Source organism: Danaus plexippus (genome assembly GCF_018135715.1).
Source record: "Danaus plexippus chromosome 18 unlocalized genomic scaffold, MEX_DaPlex mxdp_20, whole genome shotgun sequence".
In the NCBI taxonomy this organism is placed as follows: Eukaryota; Metazoa; Arthropoda; class Insecta; order Lepidoptera; family Nymphalidae; genus Danaus; species Danaus plexippus.
In genome coordinates this window covers 4,308,733-4,327,974 of record NW_026869853.1, presented here as the reverse complement: position 1 = coordinate 4,327,974, position 19,242 = coordinate 4,308,733, and the positions used below count along the sequence as shown (strand labels likewise).

Sequence of the window (19,242 nt, the reverse complement as noted above, 5' to 3'; positions counted from 1 at the left end):
TTCACGTCAACATTGAATTCAACATACAATTATTGACACTTGACAGTAGACGTTCAATGTCATCTTTTAAACTGCCAGTGTCAATTTAAAAATTGCTAAGTTTAGAAATTCTAAATAATCAGATATGAAATCAGTATTAAACAACTTTTCAAAAGTTAATATTATCGACAATATAGTAGCAGAATTCATAAAATAAATTGCATAAACGTAAAGAATATGTTTTTAAAGCTTCTAAAAGGTTCGAAGTTTTTTATAATTGATAACAATAAAAAATATTTTTTTAAAGCATTAAATGAATATTTTTAGGTGAAACTTATAAGTAACCAAAAAAATTCGAAATTTTTTAAATTGTTTTGAAGTCTTAGTCTTTTAAGTATACCCATCACCCATATACTTTATTTTTTAATTTACTTAGTACATGGACTCGAGATAAAATTTAGTCCTAAAGTGTAAACATTTTTCATTCATAATTACGGCTTACAGCATTGATGCAAGCAGTGGCCAAAATATAATATGCATGAATAGAAAATAAGTGAATAGTTTCCTTGCATTTGTGTTCTGTCCTTTAAATTTAGGTGTCCTTAAGACTAATAGGCTCACTACCTACAGTTTTTTTCCATCTACCAATAATTGGAAAGATAGCCAAGCATACGCCAGTTAAAAATAAAATGTAAATATATATATATACCGGTATATATATATATAAGCTCATGCAATTACTACCAATTCAGCAGTACATAAATGCCGTAGCAATGAAATAAATAAAAAATTCTTTGTTGTATGTTGTAAGTTGGGCATTCGTAAGTCCAAAGTATTAATCGAAAAAATAATATAATGGTACCTTCATAATTCCTGCACACATTCTTCAAATTGTATCCCTTAATATCGATTCTGATAATATTCAGTTTTTAAATTAAAACAAAAACTTTATGAAAAATAATATCTTTGAAGGCTGTAGCGGTTGAATCAAGTCGAGTTGAACATAGAAATCCTTGCAAGTTTAAATATTAAAATATGGCATGTAACTTGTTAAGTTTCAATATTAAACGAAAACTGTAATTGGATGAACAAGCGTCTTATATTTTTTTTATATTTCTTTGGAACAAATTAGCTATTTTGCCGATTACCATGTTATAGGAAGTCTGTATTAGATATTCTATTAATAACTAACATCCCCAGAAACCATGGTTCGTCGTAGATTTGTACGCGGCAGAAGTGGGAGCGAGAGGTATAACAGCGAAATCTCTCTACAACATACTAAAAGACTAGGGCCTGTCTAGTACCAACATCAATTAATTCTTGGAATGTACTTCGAAGATAGCCATAGTAGTTTCTTTTCAAATTTGGTTAGGTAGAGACAGGAGCTTGGACGGTGGAGGTGAGCAATTAACGCGAGTTAGATAGGGGCCAACAAACCTACACCTGGGTCGCAAGTCCTAGGGACTGATGAAGCTCCTCTCATTGCAACGCGATGGACCCGGCACCCGCTAGGTGATCCATTGAATACTAAGAAGTTTCGTCTCATAAAAATGAAAGTTTGCGTATTTCATATGAAATCACGCGACCAAGTACATATTTTTTTAAAGCTTAATTATAAATTAATTTCAGGAATCCAAGAAGTCGCAAGGTAAGACTTGTAAGTATTATATAATGTTTTATGGTTTTCTCTAAATGCCGTCTAATCTATTTTTTTCACTATAGTTAACAATATTAATTTAATGGATTCATTATTTAAACTAAAAATAAGGTAATCGAATGCAATACCTTTTAGTTTTATGTCAATTTATTTGGAAATTACATTTATCAAACATCAATTATTATTATTGACAGATTGACACATTGAAAGATTAATTAAATATACAAAGGATTATATCTCAAATCATTATTGTAAGTATTATAATCAAAATATTTAGATATTGGACAATTTTGGTTCGGCCTTTTGTATTATATATTTGGTTAGATTTGTTATTCGGAATGACAACGGAAAGGTTGACATCTGTCATATTTTGTCGAATTGGCTTGCCCCCTATCCTGTTCAGCACTTGTCATCTGGTTTGGTACAAAAAATGTGATGATATTTTTTATATACTTTTATAAATCTGTCATAAAATAATTTAAATTTATTAAGCTGATGGTAATTATTATCTGTATCATGTGTTACTTGCATAGATTATACTCATCGCTTTAGTGTTACGTTAGTAAATATTAAATTTACGTTAAATCTTATAGCTTGGACCAAATTAACACCTGAGCAACATAGAATACTAATAATGTTTTTACGCTAACCCTTTCAAATCTAAAAGGGTCAAAGTTGTCAGTAGACCCTGATAAAGTAATCTCTTTCTGCTTAGTGTGGTTAAGGTCTATAGGATATGGACTTAGCTGAAATTATTTATAATGACAAGTGAAAAGAAATAATAATTGTAAGTAATTTTTGTCGCTACAATAAAAAGAAATGTCTCTATGACGTAGTAAATTGATGATTATATTTGTAATAATTCATAAAATTATAATCTGAAATAAAAAATTAATAAGTTGTATATTGGCAGAATTCCATAATGTCATGTTCAATTTGGTATAAAAGAATAAACGAGATCTTACAATACTATGCACATTTCAATGGATATCACGGAAGAATAAAATTGCAATTTTACTATTCGTGTCGCCAGGTGTCACTTAATTGGTTTTTAACGAGATTCCTATGACAACTCAACGCTGTAAATGTATGGGGAGATTATTTTATATTTTGTATTTCTATTTTCAAAAGTTCAATTGGTTGAGTGTTATTTCAATAAAAATGCTTTCTCGTCTGTTATTAGTAAATGTTTTTACGGCTCTGGATACGAGTCCTTTTGAGCCTCGTCTGTTATTAGGTTTTATTTGTATTGCTATTGCAATGGTAAGTAAAATTATAATACAGAATTTATATAATTATTTGTTTCAATTTAATATTTGAATTCTTCATCAATTAAATTACGGTGAGAAAAAATATAATGAAGATTAGTTCCTTTTTTAGCCTTCTCAATAATAGTTCAACATTGTTTCCTTCTACGGAAGTCCATGACTACATGTATTTCTAGCTTGTTTTTAATATGTAATGATATAATATACAATTTTTTTTATCAGATTGTTAAAATATGTTTTACACTAAATTATTTGCCTAGTCAAGGAATAAACCAATAGATAGTTTAGAGCTCAGTTTAGACGGAATACCATCGGAGTCGAGATTTTGAGCCCTGATTTTTAACTATATTTCGATTTACATTAACAATAAAACAATTCGAAGATTGAAGTTTAGCTTAAATGTTGTTGTAAAAAAATTGGTTGTGACTAAGATCTGATTAGAGATTACATCTGGATCCGATGACAAATATGGATCAGATGATAAATGTATATACTTTTTAAAGCTCTAACTACATATTACATCATTCAATTTAATCTTAGCCTTCGATGACGATCTCGCAATACTGGCACGTAACCCCAAACACTGTCAAGGTCTATTGGATGAAGTGGATAAATTCTGTGAGTGGACGGATGGATTGAGAACAAAACCAAATACCTAAATGTCTGTCTGTGTCTCGGAAGGCGAAATACAAAATATACCTAATACTATCCGGGATTATCGTTAGACGGCCAATGCATTTCTACGGTTACGGAAAATGCTTTTTTTAAATTTCTCGGTCGTAAGACAGATAATATAGGTCGTACTCCATCCTTAGAAGCAATAGTAGATAGTTTTTGGAACGATCTTAACGAGGTCGACAACAAACCGATTAGTAACGTCAAAAAAACTAAGATCTACGGTAATTATCTAATATCACGTTTAAATTGGCCTTTCCTCGTCTATGAATTTAATAAAACCCTTTTGTCAAAGTTAGAAGCAAGCGTCATAAAGGTGTTGAAGTTGTGACTCGGGCTCACGCATTCGGATTTCGGGTTTGCGTATTCGTCAGCATTATTCAGGGATCGCAATAATTTTGGGTGAATCTAAAAAGGCCATCGGAGCTCTATAAACACCTAAAAGTTTCCAAGAGACACATCCTGGGGAAATCCCATGATGACGTCTTTACGTCGCTATCAAAAGACAGAGATGCCCTAGAGCTAGAGTCAAGACTCCAATTTATGATAGCCCCACAAAGTAATAGAGTAGGGTTAGGATCAAGTAGGAAGGTCAAAGATACGGATATATTAAAGACCTTGATTCGGCAAGACGAGAATGATAAATATAAGATCCATGCAATGAGCTTAGAAATGCAGAATGAGTGGCTACACATAGGAGATTTTTGCATCCCATTAGCGCTAAACTGGGGCACTTTAATTCATGATTGACCAATCAGCACTGCTAAAATTTTATCTCAGTGCGTTCCAGATGACTCTCTCAGATCAGAGTAATTTAGTAAGATGGGGTAAAGGTACCGAAAAATTTGCTACATCTACAGGGAGGCAGTTGGAATAGCTAGCACTTGCTGTTGGGATGTAGGGTAGTCCTGGATAGCGGTGCATACTCGCGTCGACGCAATAGGGTTTTAGAAATTATAGGTGGAGCGGTTAGTATTTCGGTAGCAAGAGCGCAAAAAGAAATAACCATAAACCAGCTATCTACGGGTCTTGCGAGAGAATACACTAGGGCTATAAAATCAAACGTCAAGCCTTACTCTATCATGTAAGCGGCTTCGGATTCGATTATAATGATGGATACGTATGAGAAACAGTATAAAATCCTAAAGGATATTTGTGCGACGGTGTCTAGACCGGACATATTTTTATATTCGCGAATTTTAAAGCGCGTTGTGATAATAGAGCTTGTTGTGATTTGGGAAAACAACATCCCTGAAGACCATGCCATCAAGGTCAACAAGTATTACGAGCTCACTAGGAATAGGTTAGTTGTACGCGGTAGAAGTAGGAGCGAGAGGTATAACAGCCAAATCTCTCTACAACCTAATAAAAGACTTGGGCCTGTCAAGAACTAACATCAGTTCATTCTTGGAACGTGCGTCGAAGGCAGTCCTAGTAAGCTCGTTACAAAATTTTTTTAGGTTGCTTAGACAATGGAGGTGAGTCAGAGTCAGTGAGCCATGCCAGCCAGTGAGACAGAGTGAGTGTTTACTCACTCTGTTTCCAGTAGGTTTCTACACCTGGGTCACAAATCCCAGGCACTGTTGAGGATTCTCTCCCTGCAACGCGATGGACCCGGCACCCGCACGGTGAATTCATGGAAGGCTGAGAGGTTTCGTCTCTATTGTCTTAAATGGCAACATCATTCATTTCATGTTAAGTGTATTTGCAAAAACTTTTAGGGCTGTCAATTCTTTGTTATCACTAGAATAGAATAAAATTTAACATTGTCTAATATATATTTTGTGATACATTATTGAATCGGTACGTTAATTATTGTCAGCCTACACTTATTTAAACACTAGTCAAAAAGTTTGCAAACAAAGATGACAAAGGCTTATAGTTGTTAAACAATTTATTAATAATTTCTTTACCACTGTGGATTTTTTTTTTAATTAATATTTTAAAACTCTTTTTGTTTAAGAGACATGTTATAATCTGGGTATTAAATTTTTTTTAAAAGAAGAACTCTTATAACTTTAATATTAGAATAGAACATATTTATTCCTGGCAGCTATAATGCACTATATTTATTTACAGCGATTCTGGAGGTATATGTTTGTTTATTTACACTTTTATTTGCCAAAGTGAACGGACTAAGTGTGTAAAATCCGTGCCAAAAGACTTAGTGATTTACAACAGGCGATATTTATAGCCCAGAAGTGAAAATAACGAGTGTGACAAAATAAAGAAAGGAAGTCGCTAGGAACGAAAAGGTTTGTGATGTTGTCGTAAGTGGAAGTAGTTGAATTATATTATAGTAATAAAATAGACTAAACTTTTTAAAATAATAAATAATTTATTCTTAATAGTTGAGTATTTATGAGTATAATATTACGAGAACTCTTTTCCATTATATTTCCTCCTACGTTTACGTGTTTATGTGTAGAAATATAAACTTAATTGTAAAAAAAATATATACATAATTAAAATAATGATATAGAATTTCTATGGATGAAGTGAAGAATATACTAAAAAGTGTAAAAATTATTTCAACGAGCAAGTAAGTTTAACAAGTTTGTTATTCTAATGCAAATTACTCGTCTTAACAAGGGCTTTGTAGAACTTCCGCAAAAGGATTTACTTACATCGTCACCACCCTCTCAGTGATGCTTTGCTCATTTACTATACTGATCTTTTAAACTTTAACCGTTTTTTTGCATTCGATTGTTAGCGATTTTGTTATTATGTACTCTTCTCTGACATATGAAAAATATTTGTTGAGATAAATTTTGGAGCGAAATACAGAAATACGTATTGTTCCTCTATATATAATTCCTAAGGAAATTTAACTTCGTACTCCTCGCATTGTTTGAACTTTACTATCAAGAATTTATGAAACAAAAAGTAGCATTTGTCACTTTAGCGCCCCAGCTAACAGGGACACACACAAACTTACTTTTAGATTTATATATCAAGTAGTGTATAATGTCATGGGATTAAATCCGTACTATAACTGAAATGTTCCTTCAAAGGATATTAATTAATGACATTTGTTTATTTCTATACAAAATATATTGTGACTATAACTATCGGTGCATTTAAAAATGATTATTTTGTTATGTTTTACTAAGCCTCTTGATTTCAGTTTGTTGCGGGTGAAAGTAGTACTTCGTTAGGAATTTTCACGGGAATTTTAATTTTAATAACGATATTTTTATTAATATCGTTATTAACATTAAAAGCAATAAATAAAATATAATAATTCCCCTTTCCCTTTTCCTTTTCTAACCCTCTCCCACCATCAAGGTCGGCGACGAATCCGCAAATCTCTTATGTTGCAGATGTCCTTGGGTGACGGTGACTACCTTCCATCAGGTAGGCTCCGCTCGTCTGCCGCTTTTGAAATAATAATAAAAAATTCAGTAGTTAAAAACACATTTATTTCAGTTTAAGCCACACCAGTGTATGTATTATTATTAAAACTTGTGGTATCAAAATCTACAAACTTTTAATCAAATATTTTTTCTGTTTAGACGGCAAAATATAACGATGTCACAGATGCAAACAAAAAATAAATCGACTTGAAAACTTTCAAGTTATTAACTTAGTTATGTTGGCAAGATTGCAAAAAGTGTAAGTGAAATTTCATTAGAAACGTCTGGCGCGGTTTGTCCATATTCATGAAGTTTGCTGCCAGGTCTCGATTAAAGGACATCTGCAAGTTTCGATATACTTCCGAACTTTGATCATAATCCTCACTCAGGATCTTGTTCTTGTTGATTCAGATGTACCCACTTCATTAGAATCATTATATAAATATAATTGATAACAGCAAAATTGATGTCGATTTCAAACACGTTTTTCTTTATGATAATTAATAGAATCGGTTGGATATCTTGAGAATGTTTTAAACTAAATATTATCTTTACATATTTTTTGTTGACACATGATTTAATTATTTCTATCGAACAAAACCATCAATGTCTTTATTTTGGTACAGCAAAATAAATCTAACCTACATATATTGTGAGTAAAACAACGCTTAATCATATAATTCTACTGTATTATAAGAACAATGACTTCTTGAAATTAAAAAAAGAAACGTCTAAAAAAATCTAGACAGCTATCAAAAATACTTTTCAATCAATTTCACTTGTTCAGACGCTATTATATCCTATGCGATCGAAGCCATATGAAAGAATAGATTCGGATTTCAATCAAAACGATTAAAAAGTACGTGAATCGATTTCAAAAAAGCGATTCAAATGTATGCGACACGGACTGTCGGCATTATTCTCAAGTTTCAATTAAAATCGACAACCTGTCCGTTGTTTATCGATTTAATAATGGATAAATCTATTTGTTTTCTATGAATAATTTATATATTTGAATATTAATTGAAAATAAACTGAGTTAAAAATTTTAAAAGGCAAATTATGTATTTGAAAATGTATTAAAGTCACAAAAAAATTAACAAGGTAACCTGCTTGATTTGTCTGCAAGCTGAAATTGAGAGATTTTTATAGTAAAATAAAAAAATATTAGGGCACCTCGTTTGTTATTTATAAATTATTATTATAGATACCTTCTCCGTTATTGGAACTAAATAATCCAGACAAAGACATTTTCGTTGTCGTCATTAAAGCTAGTCATAAAGTTTACCGCCAGATGTCACCAGCGTCTAGACTGATATTGAAACTAATTTCCTGATACTTCATACCGATATCTTGTAAATTTAATAGTTATAGAACTAAATTATTTCTTTTGTGTTCAAAAAGATCATTATTTTACAAAGATTGTTAATACTTTGATTGGATATTACACAAAAAATACGTATATATTTAGTACTTTAACACTCATACCACTAATATTTAAATAAAATAAAGTTCTGTTTGTTCTTCTTCTGCGTTATTTTCTTCTCATTCGTGTATTTTCCTTATCTTAATGAAAACAACATTCCATATGGAATTTGTACACTACAGGAAAGGGGAATATCATTTAATTTTATTAAAAGATCTTCGAGTCAAAGAAAGTTTAATTTTTTTATAAGTGCGGTCAGCAAAACAGGTATTTCTTATATTAAACATATTTTATTGATGAAATCCGAGAATCAATTATATTTAAAGATAAGATAATGTAAAATTTAAAAATTACCAGAATGCTTTTTTCAATAAAATAACTAAAATAGTTTCATAACATAAAAGTTTTACTAAAAAATAGAGAATAATATTATCTGTACATGTCTGACACATTTAAAAACTGTCTCATTAAATTAATTGTTTTATATAACACTGAAGAAAATTCTTTATTGTTTAATATTCGATCATGATTATAGAATAACAAATGACGAGACCCAAATTAAGTTGCTTTATTAGAAATCATAACTAAAAATTTTATAGAAAAAAATTAAGAAAGGACACTTGAAAATCATTGTCATATTAAGTCTGAACTTAATTAAGAAGAGCGTTAATGTTTTAGATCTTGAAATTAATTTTATCACATTAAGCGCACGCGACGTTTAAAATTAAATCTTAATTTATATAAAATGAATTCATTATGATATTATTGTGTCATTTAATTAAAACTCATATATGAAGGAAATTGGATAATTTCCCGGGAGTCATCGGAGCTAGGAGAATATTTATATATATATACATAATTGGGTAATTTGATAGATATAAAAATCAATAAAATTAATAACTTGTATTCATAATACAAAATTTAAGGCATTTAAAAACTATTAATCTCAATCGTCATATATATTAATATGAATGAGAATATGAAGGCATTTCTCCAGCAATTTTCACTTCCCATAAAAAAAACCTCTATACAAACGGTGACAGGCAACGGCATTGTGTGTGGCAGAACCGAAATTGAAGGGTTTCAAGCACTTCCCACAATCAATCCCTTTGTGAATATCAAGCAGTGTTTAATTTTATTTTACCGTTATCCATTGACTGTCAAAAAGGTTAAGGACGGCGAATGTAAATTATTATTTAAATTAATATTATTCCCGCTTTTAATATGTTAATACTGATCATCAGAGATTGATTTAAAAAAAAAATGAGCATTCGTTATGTACCAACTAAATAAATAAGATAAACTATTTTTTTTATTTTCTCTATTTAAAAAAGCGATAAAATAACATAGGTATTAACTTTTTCTAATTGCAAAAAGATTTTTTTTATATATTTTTAGTATAACGAAGAAGCTGACATATAAATTTTGACAGTCACTTTTTATATCCACGTCAAAAAATATACTTACTCATTAAGACTATTCTAGTTTTTTTTTTTGCATTATAGTGTTTTATTATAATATAATTCGATTTATATTCAGGAAGATATATACAAAACTGTTAATAAAACTTCTTTGATAAAATGTTAATTTATAATACACAAGTTTTAAAAGAAGTAAATATCAAATTGCACATCATGTACAGGGTGTTGGAAAATGTAAATCGATTCTCGAAATTTTCAAGAGGATTTATCTCCACTTAAGTTTGAGGCTTCCTTGCAATGTTGAGTGTTGAAGTTAACACTAAGGGTGCACAGACTAAAAAAATACTGCAGCCTTCGCTAACTTTATTTATTCTCTGTGAGAGATGAGTCAAATATTTAAGTGATTTTTATCCTTTATAAAAAATACTATTAAATCCAGCTTTTCTGGGTAGTAAAGAACAAATAGTTTTTATATGTATCTATTAATGAGCTCTAAAAAAATCTTTATTTGTTCCCCTTTTACCTGTTCAAACTTTTAACAAAAATGTAGACTGTATACCTTACACGTCTAATTGTAATCTTTTTGTGTAATCCCACAGACCCTTGTAGTTAAAGTGGGCACCGACCTCCCTGTTGGGGTGATGGTGTCAGGGGTGTTTTAATAAACGGAAAACTGATTTATGGCGGCGCAATGGGATTTTTCCGATCTCAGCGATGCAGACGCGATATTGGTAATTGCACAGTCATCCGGCTAAAGATTTTTGGGGGAATTCTTTTAGGGAAATTTATCTTTCACTCTGTAATAGATTTTTTTCATTATCAAAGTTCTCCTTCGTAAATATATTATAATGATTAATTGTTGTTTAACTGCTTAAGAATTCGGATAAGGTCAGATAGCTCGTATTTTTAGCAAAACTTTCATTGCCAGTGAACAACTGTTTTGTTTAATGTAATCTGTTTGTCAAAAGGTGAAAATTTTAGGAATATTGTTTTTTTAATGTATATATTACTATTCCTGTAAAGTTAAATAAGAAATTGACCACTTTCATCTCATTGTAGATGATCGCGGTTCCTTTGATTGAAACTTGGGGTAAAAATGTAAAACAATATAATGATGGTTTAGTATCTCCAGGATTATTTCCATGAAATTTACTTTTAAACCCCCGACGCAAAAACGACGGCGTGTTATAAGTTTGACGTGTCTGTGCGTGTATGTGTCTGTCTGAGGCAAAGTAGCTCCCAAACGGATGATCCGATTTTAATGCGGTTTTTTTTTGTTTGAAAGGTATATCCGTTGAGAATGTTGTTAGCTATGTTTGGTGGAAATCGGTTCAGGTCTTCAAGGTCATCAGGTGGTTTGTTAGGTGTGATACGAATGTTACACGCACAGTTTGCTTGCAAGCATACGTGGAATATGACATTTTATACACTAACATTTTGTCATAATAATTGCGGACTTTTTTTGGGTCGGGGGTTTTAGAAAATTTTTTTTCAAATTCAATTAAACAAAATGTCATTCTACTTTAGCTGTTTTAGTTAACAACAATTTTTGCTTCCAAATATATTCGGCATTTTAAAAGATTTTGTAAAAGTAGATTATTTTATGTAATATCTTTTTATAACTCGATTTTATTAATTAAATAAGGTTGGAATTTATAATTTATAGTTATTCCAATCTACGGTGTTATTAAAATATTTAATAATCTCAGGTCAACAGCTTCTGAATCAAAGCTTTTTTTCTTTATATTTGTATATTGAAATATTAAATAAAATAAATATAATATTCAGAGAGGAAATGTCATGTTCACTTCAGCCTCTGGAAGTTAATGCTCTGTAGACGTCAATATTAGTTAAAGTGAATTGAAGTTAGCTTCGGCTGGTTTTGCTTAACGTTGGTATTTCGAAAATTATACAGGTTGTATTAAATCCTTTAAGTTTATTCGGATACTTCAAATTTATACATTTAATTATTTTTCTATAACAACTAAAGAAGGCCATTCAAAAACTTTTAGTTACAATGTAGGACTATTTCAAGGTTGCTGTTTGTCTCCAATTGTATTTAATATTGTAATTAACATCTTAGTAGATAAATTAACCAGCAACGAGAAAAAATGGGGGTATCGGTTCAAGTTTAATAATAAATACACGGAATCCATTTTAGCCTTCGCTGACGATCTCGCAATACTGACACGTAACCCCAAACACTGTCAAGTACTATTAGATGAAGTGGATAGATTCTGTGAGTGGACCGATGGATTGAGGACAAAACCAAGTAAATGTCACTGTCTGTGTCTCGGTAGGCGGAGTACAAGATACACCTCATACGATCCGGGATTATCGTTAGGCGGTCAATGCATTTCTACGGTTACAGAAAATGCACCATTTAAATTTCTCGGTCGGAAGATTGATAATATAGGTCGTACTCCATCTTTGGAAGGTATAGTAGATAGCTTTTTGAACGATCTCAACAAGGTAGATAGCCAACAGATCAGTAACGTTAAAAAAGCTTGGATCTACGATAATTATCTAACTTCACGTTTAAATTGGCCTTTCCTCGTTTATGATTTTAATAAAACCCTTTTGTCAAAGTTAGATGCAGGCGTCATAAAGATGTTGAAGTTGTGGCTCGGACTCGCGCTAACGGCTGATTCATCGGCTTTATTTAGGGATCGCAATAGTTTTGGGATGAGTCTAAAAAGGCCATCGGAGCTCTATAAACACCTGAGAGTTTCCAAGAGGTACATCTTGGGGAAATCCCAGGATGACGTTGTTACATCGCTCCCAAAAGACAAAGATGCCCCAGAGCTAGAGTCAAGGCTTCAATTCCACAAGCAGTTTATGATAGGAGCGCAAAGTAACAGAGTAGGGTTAGGATCAAGTAGGAAGGTCCAAGATACGGATATATTGAAGTCTTTTATTCGACAAGACGAGAATGATAAATATAAGATCCATGCAATAAGTTTAGAAATGCAGAACGAGTGGTTAGACATAGGAGATTTTTGCATCCCATTGGCACTAAAGTGGCGCACCTTAATCCATGATTGGTCGCCAGCATTGCTAAAATTCTATCTCAATGCGTTCCAGATGACTCTCCCAGATCAGAGTAATTTAGTAAGATGGGGTAAAGGTACCGAAAAGACTTGCTATATCTGTGGGAAGGCAGTTGGAACTGCTAGGCACTTGTTAGTGGGATGTAAGGTACTCCTCGATAGCGGTCAATACTCGCGTCGTCACGATAGGGTTCTGGAAATCATACGTGAAGCGGTTAGTCTTTCGGTAGCCAGAGCGCAAAAAGGAATAACCACAAACGAGCGATCAGTAGGTTTTGTGAGAGAGGGCATTAGGACTATAAAAACAAATGTCAAGCCTTACTCCATCCTTAAAGCGGCTACGGATTGGACTATAATGATGGATACGTATGAAAAACAATACAAAATCCCCGAGGATATTTGTGCGTCGGCCTCCAGACCGGACATATTCATGTATTCGCGAATCTTAAAGCGCGTTGTGATGATAGAGCTTACGGTTCCTTGGGAAACCAACATCCCCAAAGACCATACCATCAAGGTCAACAAATATTACGAGCTCACAAACGAACTCACTCGAAATAGGTTCGTCGTGGATTTATATGCGGTAGAAGTGGGAGCGAGAGGTATAACGGCTAAATCTCTCTACAACCTACTAAAAGACTTGGGCCTGTCCAGAACTCACATCAATTCGTTCTTGGAACGTACTTCGAAGGCAGCTCTAGTAGGTTCTTTTCAAATATGGTTAGGTAGGGAGAGGAGCTTGGACAGTGGAGGTGAGCGTTTAACGCGCGTTAGTTAGGGGCCCCTTAAACCTACACCTGGGTCGCAAGTCCCAGGCACTGTTGAAGCTCCACTCCCTGCAACGCAATGGACCCGGCACCCGCACGGTGAATCCATTGAATGCTAAGAGGTTTCGTCTCTATTATTAAAGGCTCTATTTTCGCTTCACCTATAGATTAGAATATGATGTACAGAAAGTTTGCCTAATGTTGAGGATGTGGAATGTCGAAAGTTATACAGGTTGATTTTTGGTCATAAAAAAAAAATTATCCCATTATTAGCATTGAATCAAATTCATAACTAATAGCAAGATTCGTTATATATTTTATTACGCATGTTTTGATATATTATGATAACATTGAAATAAATGAACATACTGTATATAAGAATGCACGCCATAACCGATGTAGAGTTCCGGAGTGATGACACGGCGCGTGCCTCACATAAAATAGCCCGACCCTAATTATGTGACTATCGTGATTAACTTTGATTAGCAAGCATTTAAGCAATTCAGATAAGGCGCTATTGTACGGGATCCATTGAGGTAGACTTGACTGGTTTATGACATAACTCTGTTATTATATATTAAGAATATTTGGTTTCAAATTTTATTACGTCCACAGTAATTGGAACGCGATATTTCGGAGTTAGCAGATTCGAGTCCTGCTCGAGTCGATCAGTTTTTCATTCTATATTTTCTAATTTAAATTTATATTTTCGCAAAGCTAATTATCATTTCCTCTCGTTGATGATGGATTGATTACGGTTGTTAGGTCAGCTTGTTATTTTTGTCATAAATATCAAACAATTATTTTTATTGGAAGATCAAAAATAGTTAAGCTTAAAAATGTAATATCAACATATATTGTTAAATTGTATATTTATTTTTCGAAGCAATAAATGTTTTATACCGCCTTAACTTACTTTATGCCAATAAGAAAATATTTTTCGATTTGTCATCTAAAACTTCTAAGCACTTGTAGAAGTTTTTTAACGCAAACACACTTCGAAATTCTGCTTTTGACACTTATAAATTGACACCTTTATACATCAATAGATAAAAAAAAATCACCTGAGGGAACGTTCAATACATGTTCTTATTGGGTATACTATTTCTATATTTCAAATAAATGCTTTATATGTATGGGAATAAGGATCATATTATATTCTATGTGACTAGATTAAAATTTATAATATATTTGGAGGGTGGCATGTATAGAAAACATTTCCCTCAAACAGTCAAGGGAACCATTTTGTAATTATTTTCCCGTCACAGCCTTTCTGTGAATGGACAAGTGAAGGTTATGAATCAAAATTATTTATTAACTTTGGAGTGAAATAAATAAAAGTATTACCAAGAAATTATATTTCCTAAAAGGATATTTTAGCAAAAAAATTTTTTTAAGCTAAACGCGAGCAAATAAGTGCATATCTATTTCATGTTATAAATTTATAATATTAAGAAAGAAATACTTATTGGTACAACCATAACCGTTTAAAATGTATCATAACTTTTCTTTTCTCCTTCAAGCAACATTGCACTCCAAAGCACTCCCCTCGATGTTGCTAGTTATTTATGGTTTTAGATTTCGTTATTATAAACGGAGGTTACATTACACGTGATATTTTAAAGTTCGGGAACTGTTGAACCCCATTAAACGCATCATAGGACTTTAATGATTTAAAGTATTAAATTCTTCGTAATATGTTTTATAAATACTTGTTTGAACGTTTATAAGATAATAAAATGTTGATTATGAAATTTAATATATGTATTGAAATAGACGAAAGTAATAATTTTGTTTGAATAATAAAAGTATTTATTTTGAGCATTGTTTTACTTGACTTTGTACTTTTCCACTATATTTACTCTCTAGTTTAACGTCAGTTTTGATATTGCTATTGGATTCAGCCTTGGATTAAGTATTAATTTTAGGTTAAGCACCACTTTTCTTATCAACGTTGCTGTTCCTCAGACTTTCGGAATGGCTTTCCTTATTAGTTTTACCATCACTTTCAGGTTTAGCATTAGTTTTAGATTTTGTAACACTTTCGGGTTTTTTCTTTTCAGGATCTTTTTCCAGTTTAATGTCAATATTTTTAGGATTTTTTTCAGGGTTGATAGCGTTTTGATGCTTCATATCCTTATCAGTCTTAAGGGCACTTTCAGATTTCACAGCTTTTTCAGGCTTACTTTTACTTTCAGTGTCTGAATCACTTACAGGTCTTGTATCTTCGCTTTGTTTTATTTTATTATCATTTAACATATTACTATTTGTATTTATATCGCTTCCATCTTTTATCTTGCCGTTATGATTGGTTTTAATACCATCCTTTTTTTCAGTTTTAATAAATTTCGGTGCTATAGGGTTCCAATAGAACTTTTCATAAATTTTATTCCAAAATTCAAATGAATTTTCGAAAAGATCCTTTTTTGTTGCCATTTTTTTATTAATTTCTATATAATTTCGTTCTTCCTTGGTATATGGCAACCATTTAACTGTGATAAGAAAACTTTCGTACGGCGTTGGGTTTCTGAAATTGAAAATAGCTGTATTAGAAAAGTATTTTTTTTTTATATTTTATAAAATGTAAATTACTTTTAAGTTGAAAATTCAAAAAAATACATAAGGAGTAGTTAAAATACTATCTAATTCTCTTACTCATATTTAACGAAGTCGGTCCACATCAATGTCATTTTTTCCCTCACGTCGAGGTCCTTGTAATTATTTGTGTATCCAAAAAAGTCCAAAAGGTATGCTGTTTGATCTCTATGGCTAGCTCCCTTTATTCTATCCATATAATTATGTTCTATGTTTAGTTTACCCACGTACGAAAATTCGTATAAATATACTGGTCTCTTAGATATATCTGCGTGTAGTTTCGCTGATTTAATTATGCCAGTTTTAAACATGGAATCTGAGAAATAATCAACATAATTTTGCAACGACTCTGCGGTTAGTTCTTTATCATTAAAATAACGTTTCCTAATGGCACTGATAGTATCATTTCTGGCTTTTTCAGAATCGAACTTCAAATCTGCAGGTAAGAAATCGGCAAGGTTTTCATTCATTTCTTCTCTCCATGTGCCGAATTTAATGGTGCGGCTTATGCCTTCCATATTTGCAAATCCTGTGAGGAGTGCTACATCATTTTGTTCTCCTTTGTTTATAACATCAATGGGAGATTCGAGTAATATAGCTTCCATACCTTCATGCAAATTTTCAATACATGGGGAGAAACCGAATGTGCTATTTTTAAGATAATAATTAATACTTTTTTCAGCTAATTGCTTGTTTTCTGCATTTAAATAAAATTCCGTTAACTCCTCAATTTTGTTCGTTCCGTTATATCCCATAGCATAAGCTAAATTCAATGCTGTTTCTACAGGATTCCTGTTAATAGCAAAAGGTGAAAATGCAGAACCACTTTCTAGAATCAATTTATCAAATAAACCAATAGTAGACTTGGAGAACGACAGCAATTCAGCCATGGCTGCTCCAACGCTGAACCCTGCCAGAGTCACCCTTTTTGGATCTCCACCAAATTTCTTAATATTATCTTGAATCCACCGTAATGCAGCAACTTGATCCTTTAGACCAGCGTTACCAGGAATTTCTTCGTTACCAAGACATGCGAATCCAAATGCGCCCAATCGATAGTTGAAGCTCACGGTAATAACATCATGTCTGGCTAGGTGGTAAAAGAAAGCCATGTTACCGCTTCCACCAGAAAATGCACCACTATGTATATACACTAATACAGGTAATAAATTATTTTCACTGGCTACTAGAGGCGAGAGTATATTTATGAGTAGGCAATCATCATCGCCGTCTAAAAGTACTTCCTCTGAACCTCCACTAAAATAGCATTGATGACAAATAGTTGATCTTCTGTTTGCTTCGAGGATTCCTTCCCATGATTTTGGAGGTAAAGGACCCTTAAACCATTAGATTTATATAAAACTTCATACTATTTATTAATATTAATTTAATTTTTTTTATTAAATAAGAACGCTTTATTCATTTTCAAGTTATCTTAGATTATATTTATAAAAAATATTATGTCACATACATGCAAATTGAACAAACATATTTTTTAAGTTATATTTTTTTACTGATTATAAACTTTATGGTAAAAAAATAATAAATTAAATTATATTGTACCTTAAATCTGTCTCGGCCGGTTGGTATAGATGCGTACGGTATTCCATAAAACGTGTAAAAATCGCCATCCCAATACTTTTCTCCACTCACTATCCCGTAATCTAATTCTACCACTTTGGTAATTTTGTCATCGCCAAGAACAATGTTAAGGAGAACATATAAAGCAGCTAACCGCCACATGGTTCAGGAAAAAAAATGAAAAAAAAGCAACACAAAAGATAGCATTATCGACGATTGGCCAGCCCGGAGTGGGACACGTAATGCAATGTAATCAGATTAACGCTTATCTGTTTTTAATAGTTATCGTATGAATTTTATTTAATTGCTCTTAATTAATTAAAAATAATTATATTTTTAGATATCTATACAGTTAAAACTAAAAGAAATTAATATGCTCCCACACAGATTAAGATATTTACTAAGACTAAAATTAAAAACAATATCCAGAGACAATATTAATCGTGGTTTTAAGATAAAATTTAAATACGAAAAACTTTTCGAAACTTCGGGTCATTTTCTTGCACTGCTTTTATCTTAGTCTCGAATTTCAAGACGTTTCAAGAGCTTTGTCTACAAAGAGAATAAGTTGTAAATAGCAACCCTATTTTTCTAAGAACTTTTTTCTGTTATACGGTTTTGCATTTGATAAAATCTCAGATTGAATTTTCTTTGAGATAAAAGTTTTATTATTTTCCTGTCTACCATCTTAATTAAATATGAGTTTAAGTTATTAAAACTTCTACAATAAATTCAGTACAGAACATTATTAACAGTCTTTTCATTTTAATACGATACAAAGTATTTATACAACATATTAAATTCAGTATGCTATGATCCATCAGATATACAGTAAATATTCTAATTGACTTTTAAGTCCATGTTTTCTCATTTTTTGCAGAATATTTAAGTTTTTTCTTTTAAATTCAAAGGCTGGCTGGCTGAGAATGTATGTTAACACTAAGCTCACCTACCGTAGATATTTCTTTGTATGTACAAAGAAGTTAAATAAAGAAATAAATCCATGCTTTATATGCAAAATCCTTTATTCTTTCTACGATTCAAATGTCGTAAATCGTTAAGTCTATTCAAAAATTTTCCATAAACATTTGGTCCGAATTATGAAACTGTGTGTATATAAAACCATGGTTTTTACGAGCGGTAAAAATATGTTTACGACAACAGCATAAATAGAAACATTTTTGTAAAAATTGCAAAGCCATGGCGTAAAATACATTATCATAATATACAGTTACGACACATTTTTAGTGTCCGACACTACCGTCCAAGCTGTGCTGCGAGATCTTTATATCTTCCGATATTTTCATTCACAGATGTCAATAGTTCTAACATAATGTTCGAATTTTAAAATTTTTGTTATTGACATATATTTGTTCCACTCTTGTGTATGTTACAATCCTCGTTTTGTTATGTATGTCGATTGTTTTAAGGTTAATAATGAATATTTTCTTAAATATCGTATCCTGA

The 19,242-nt window shown here is 31.8% G+C and overlaps 1 protein-coding gene across 1 annotated transcript; it reads right to left on the bottom strand.

Moving 5' to 3' along the window:
• Positions 1-15,000: 15,000 nt before the first annotated feature.
• On the bottom strand, positions 15,001-18,004 carry LOC116773310 (esterase E4-like). The gene is made up of 3 exons (XM_032665738.2): positions 17,758-18,004; positions 16,255-17,531; positions 15,001-16,126 (listed from the first exon to the last, which is right to left on the bottom strand). Exons 1-3 carry the CDS (start codon positions 17,935-17,937, stop codon positions 15,529-15,531), a joined length of 2,055 nt encoding a protein of 684 aa, XP_032521629.2. The 5' UTR covers positions 17,938-18,004; the 3' UTR covers positions 15,001-15,528.
• Positions 18,005-19,242: the final 1,238 nt, after the last annotated feature.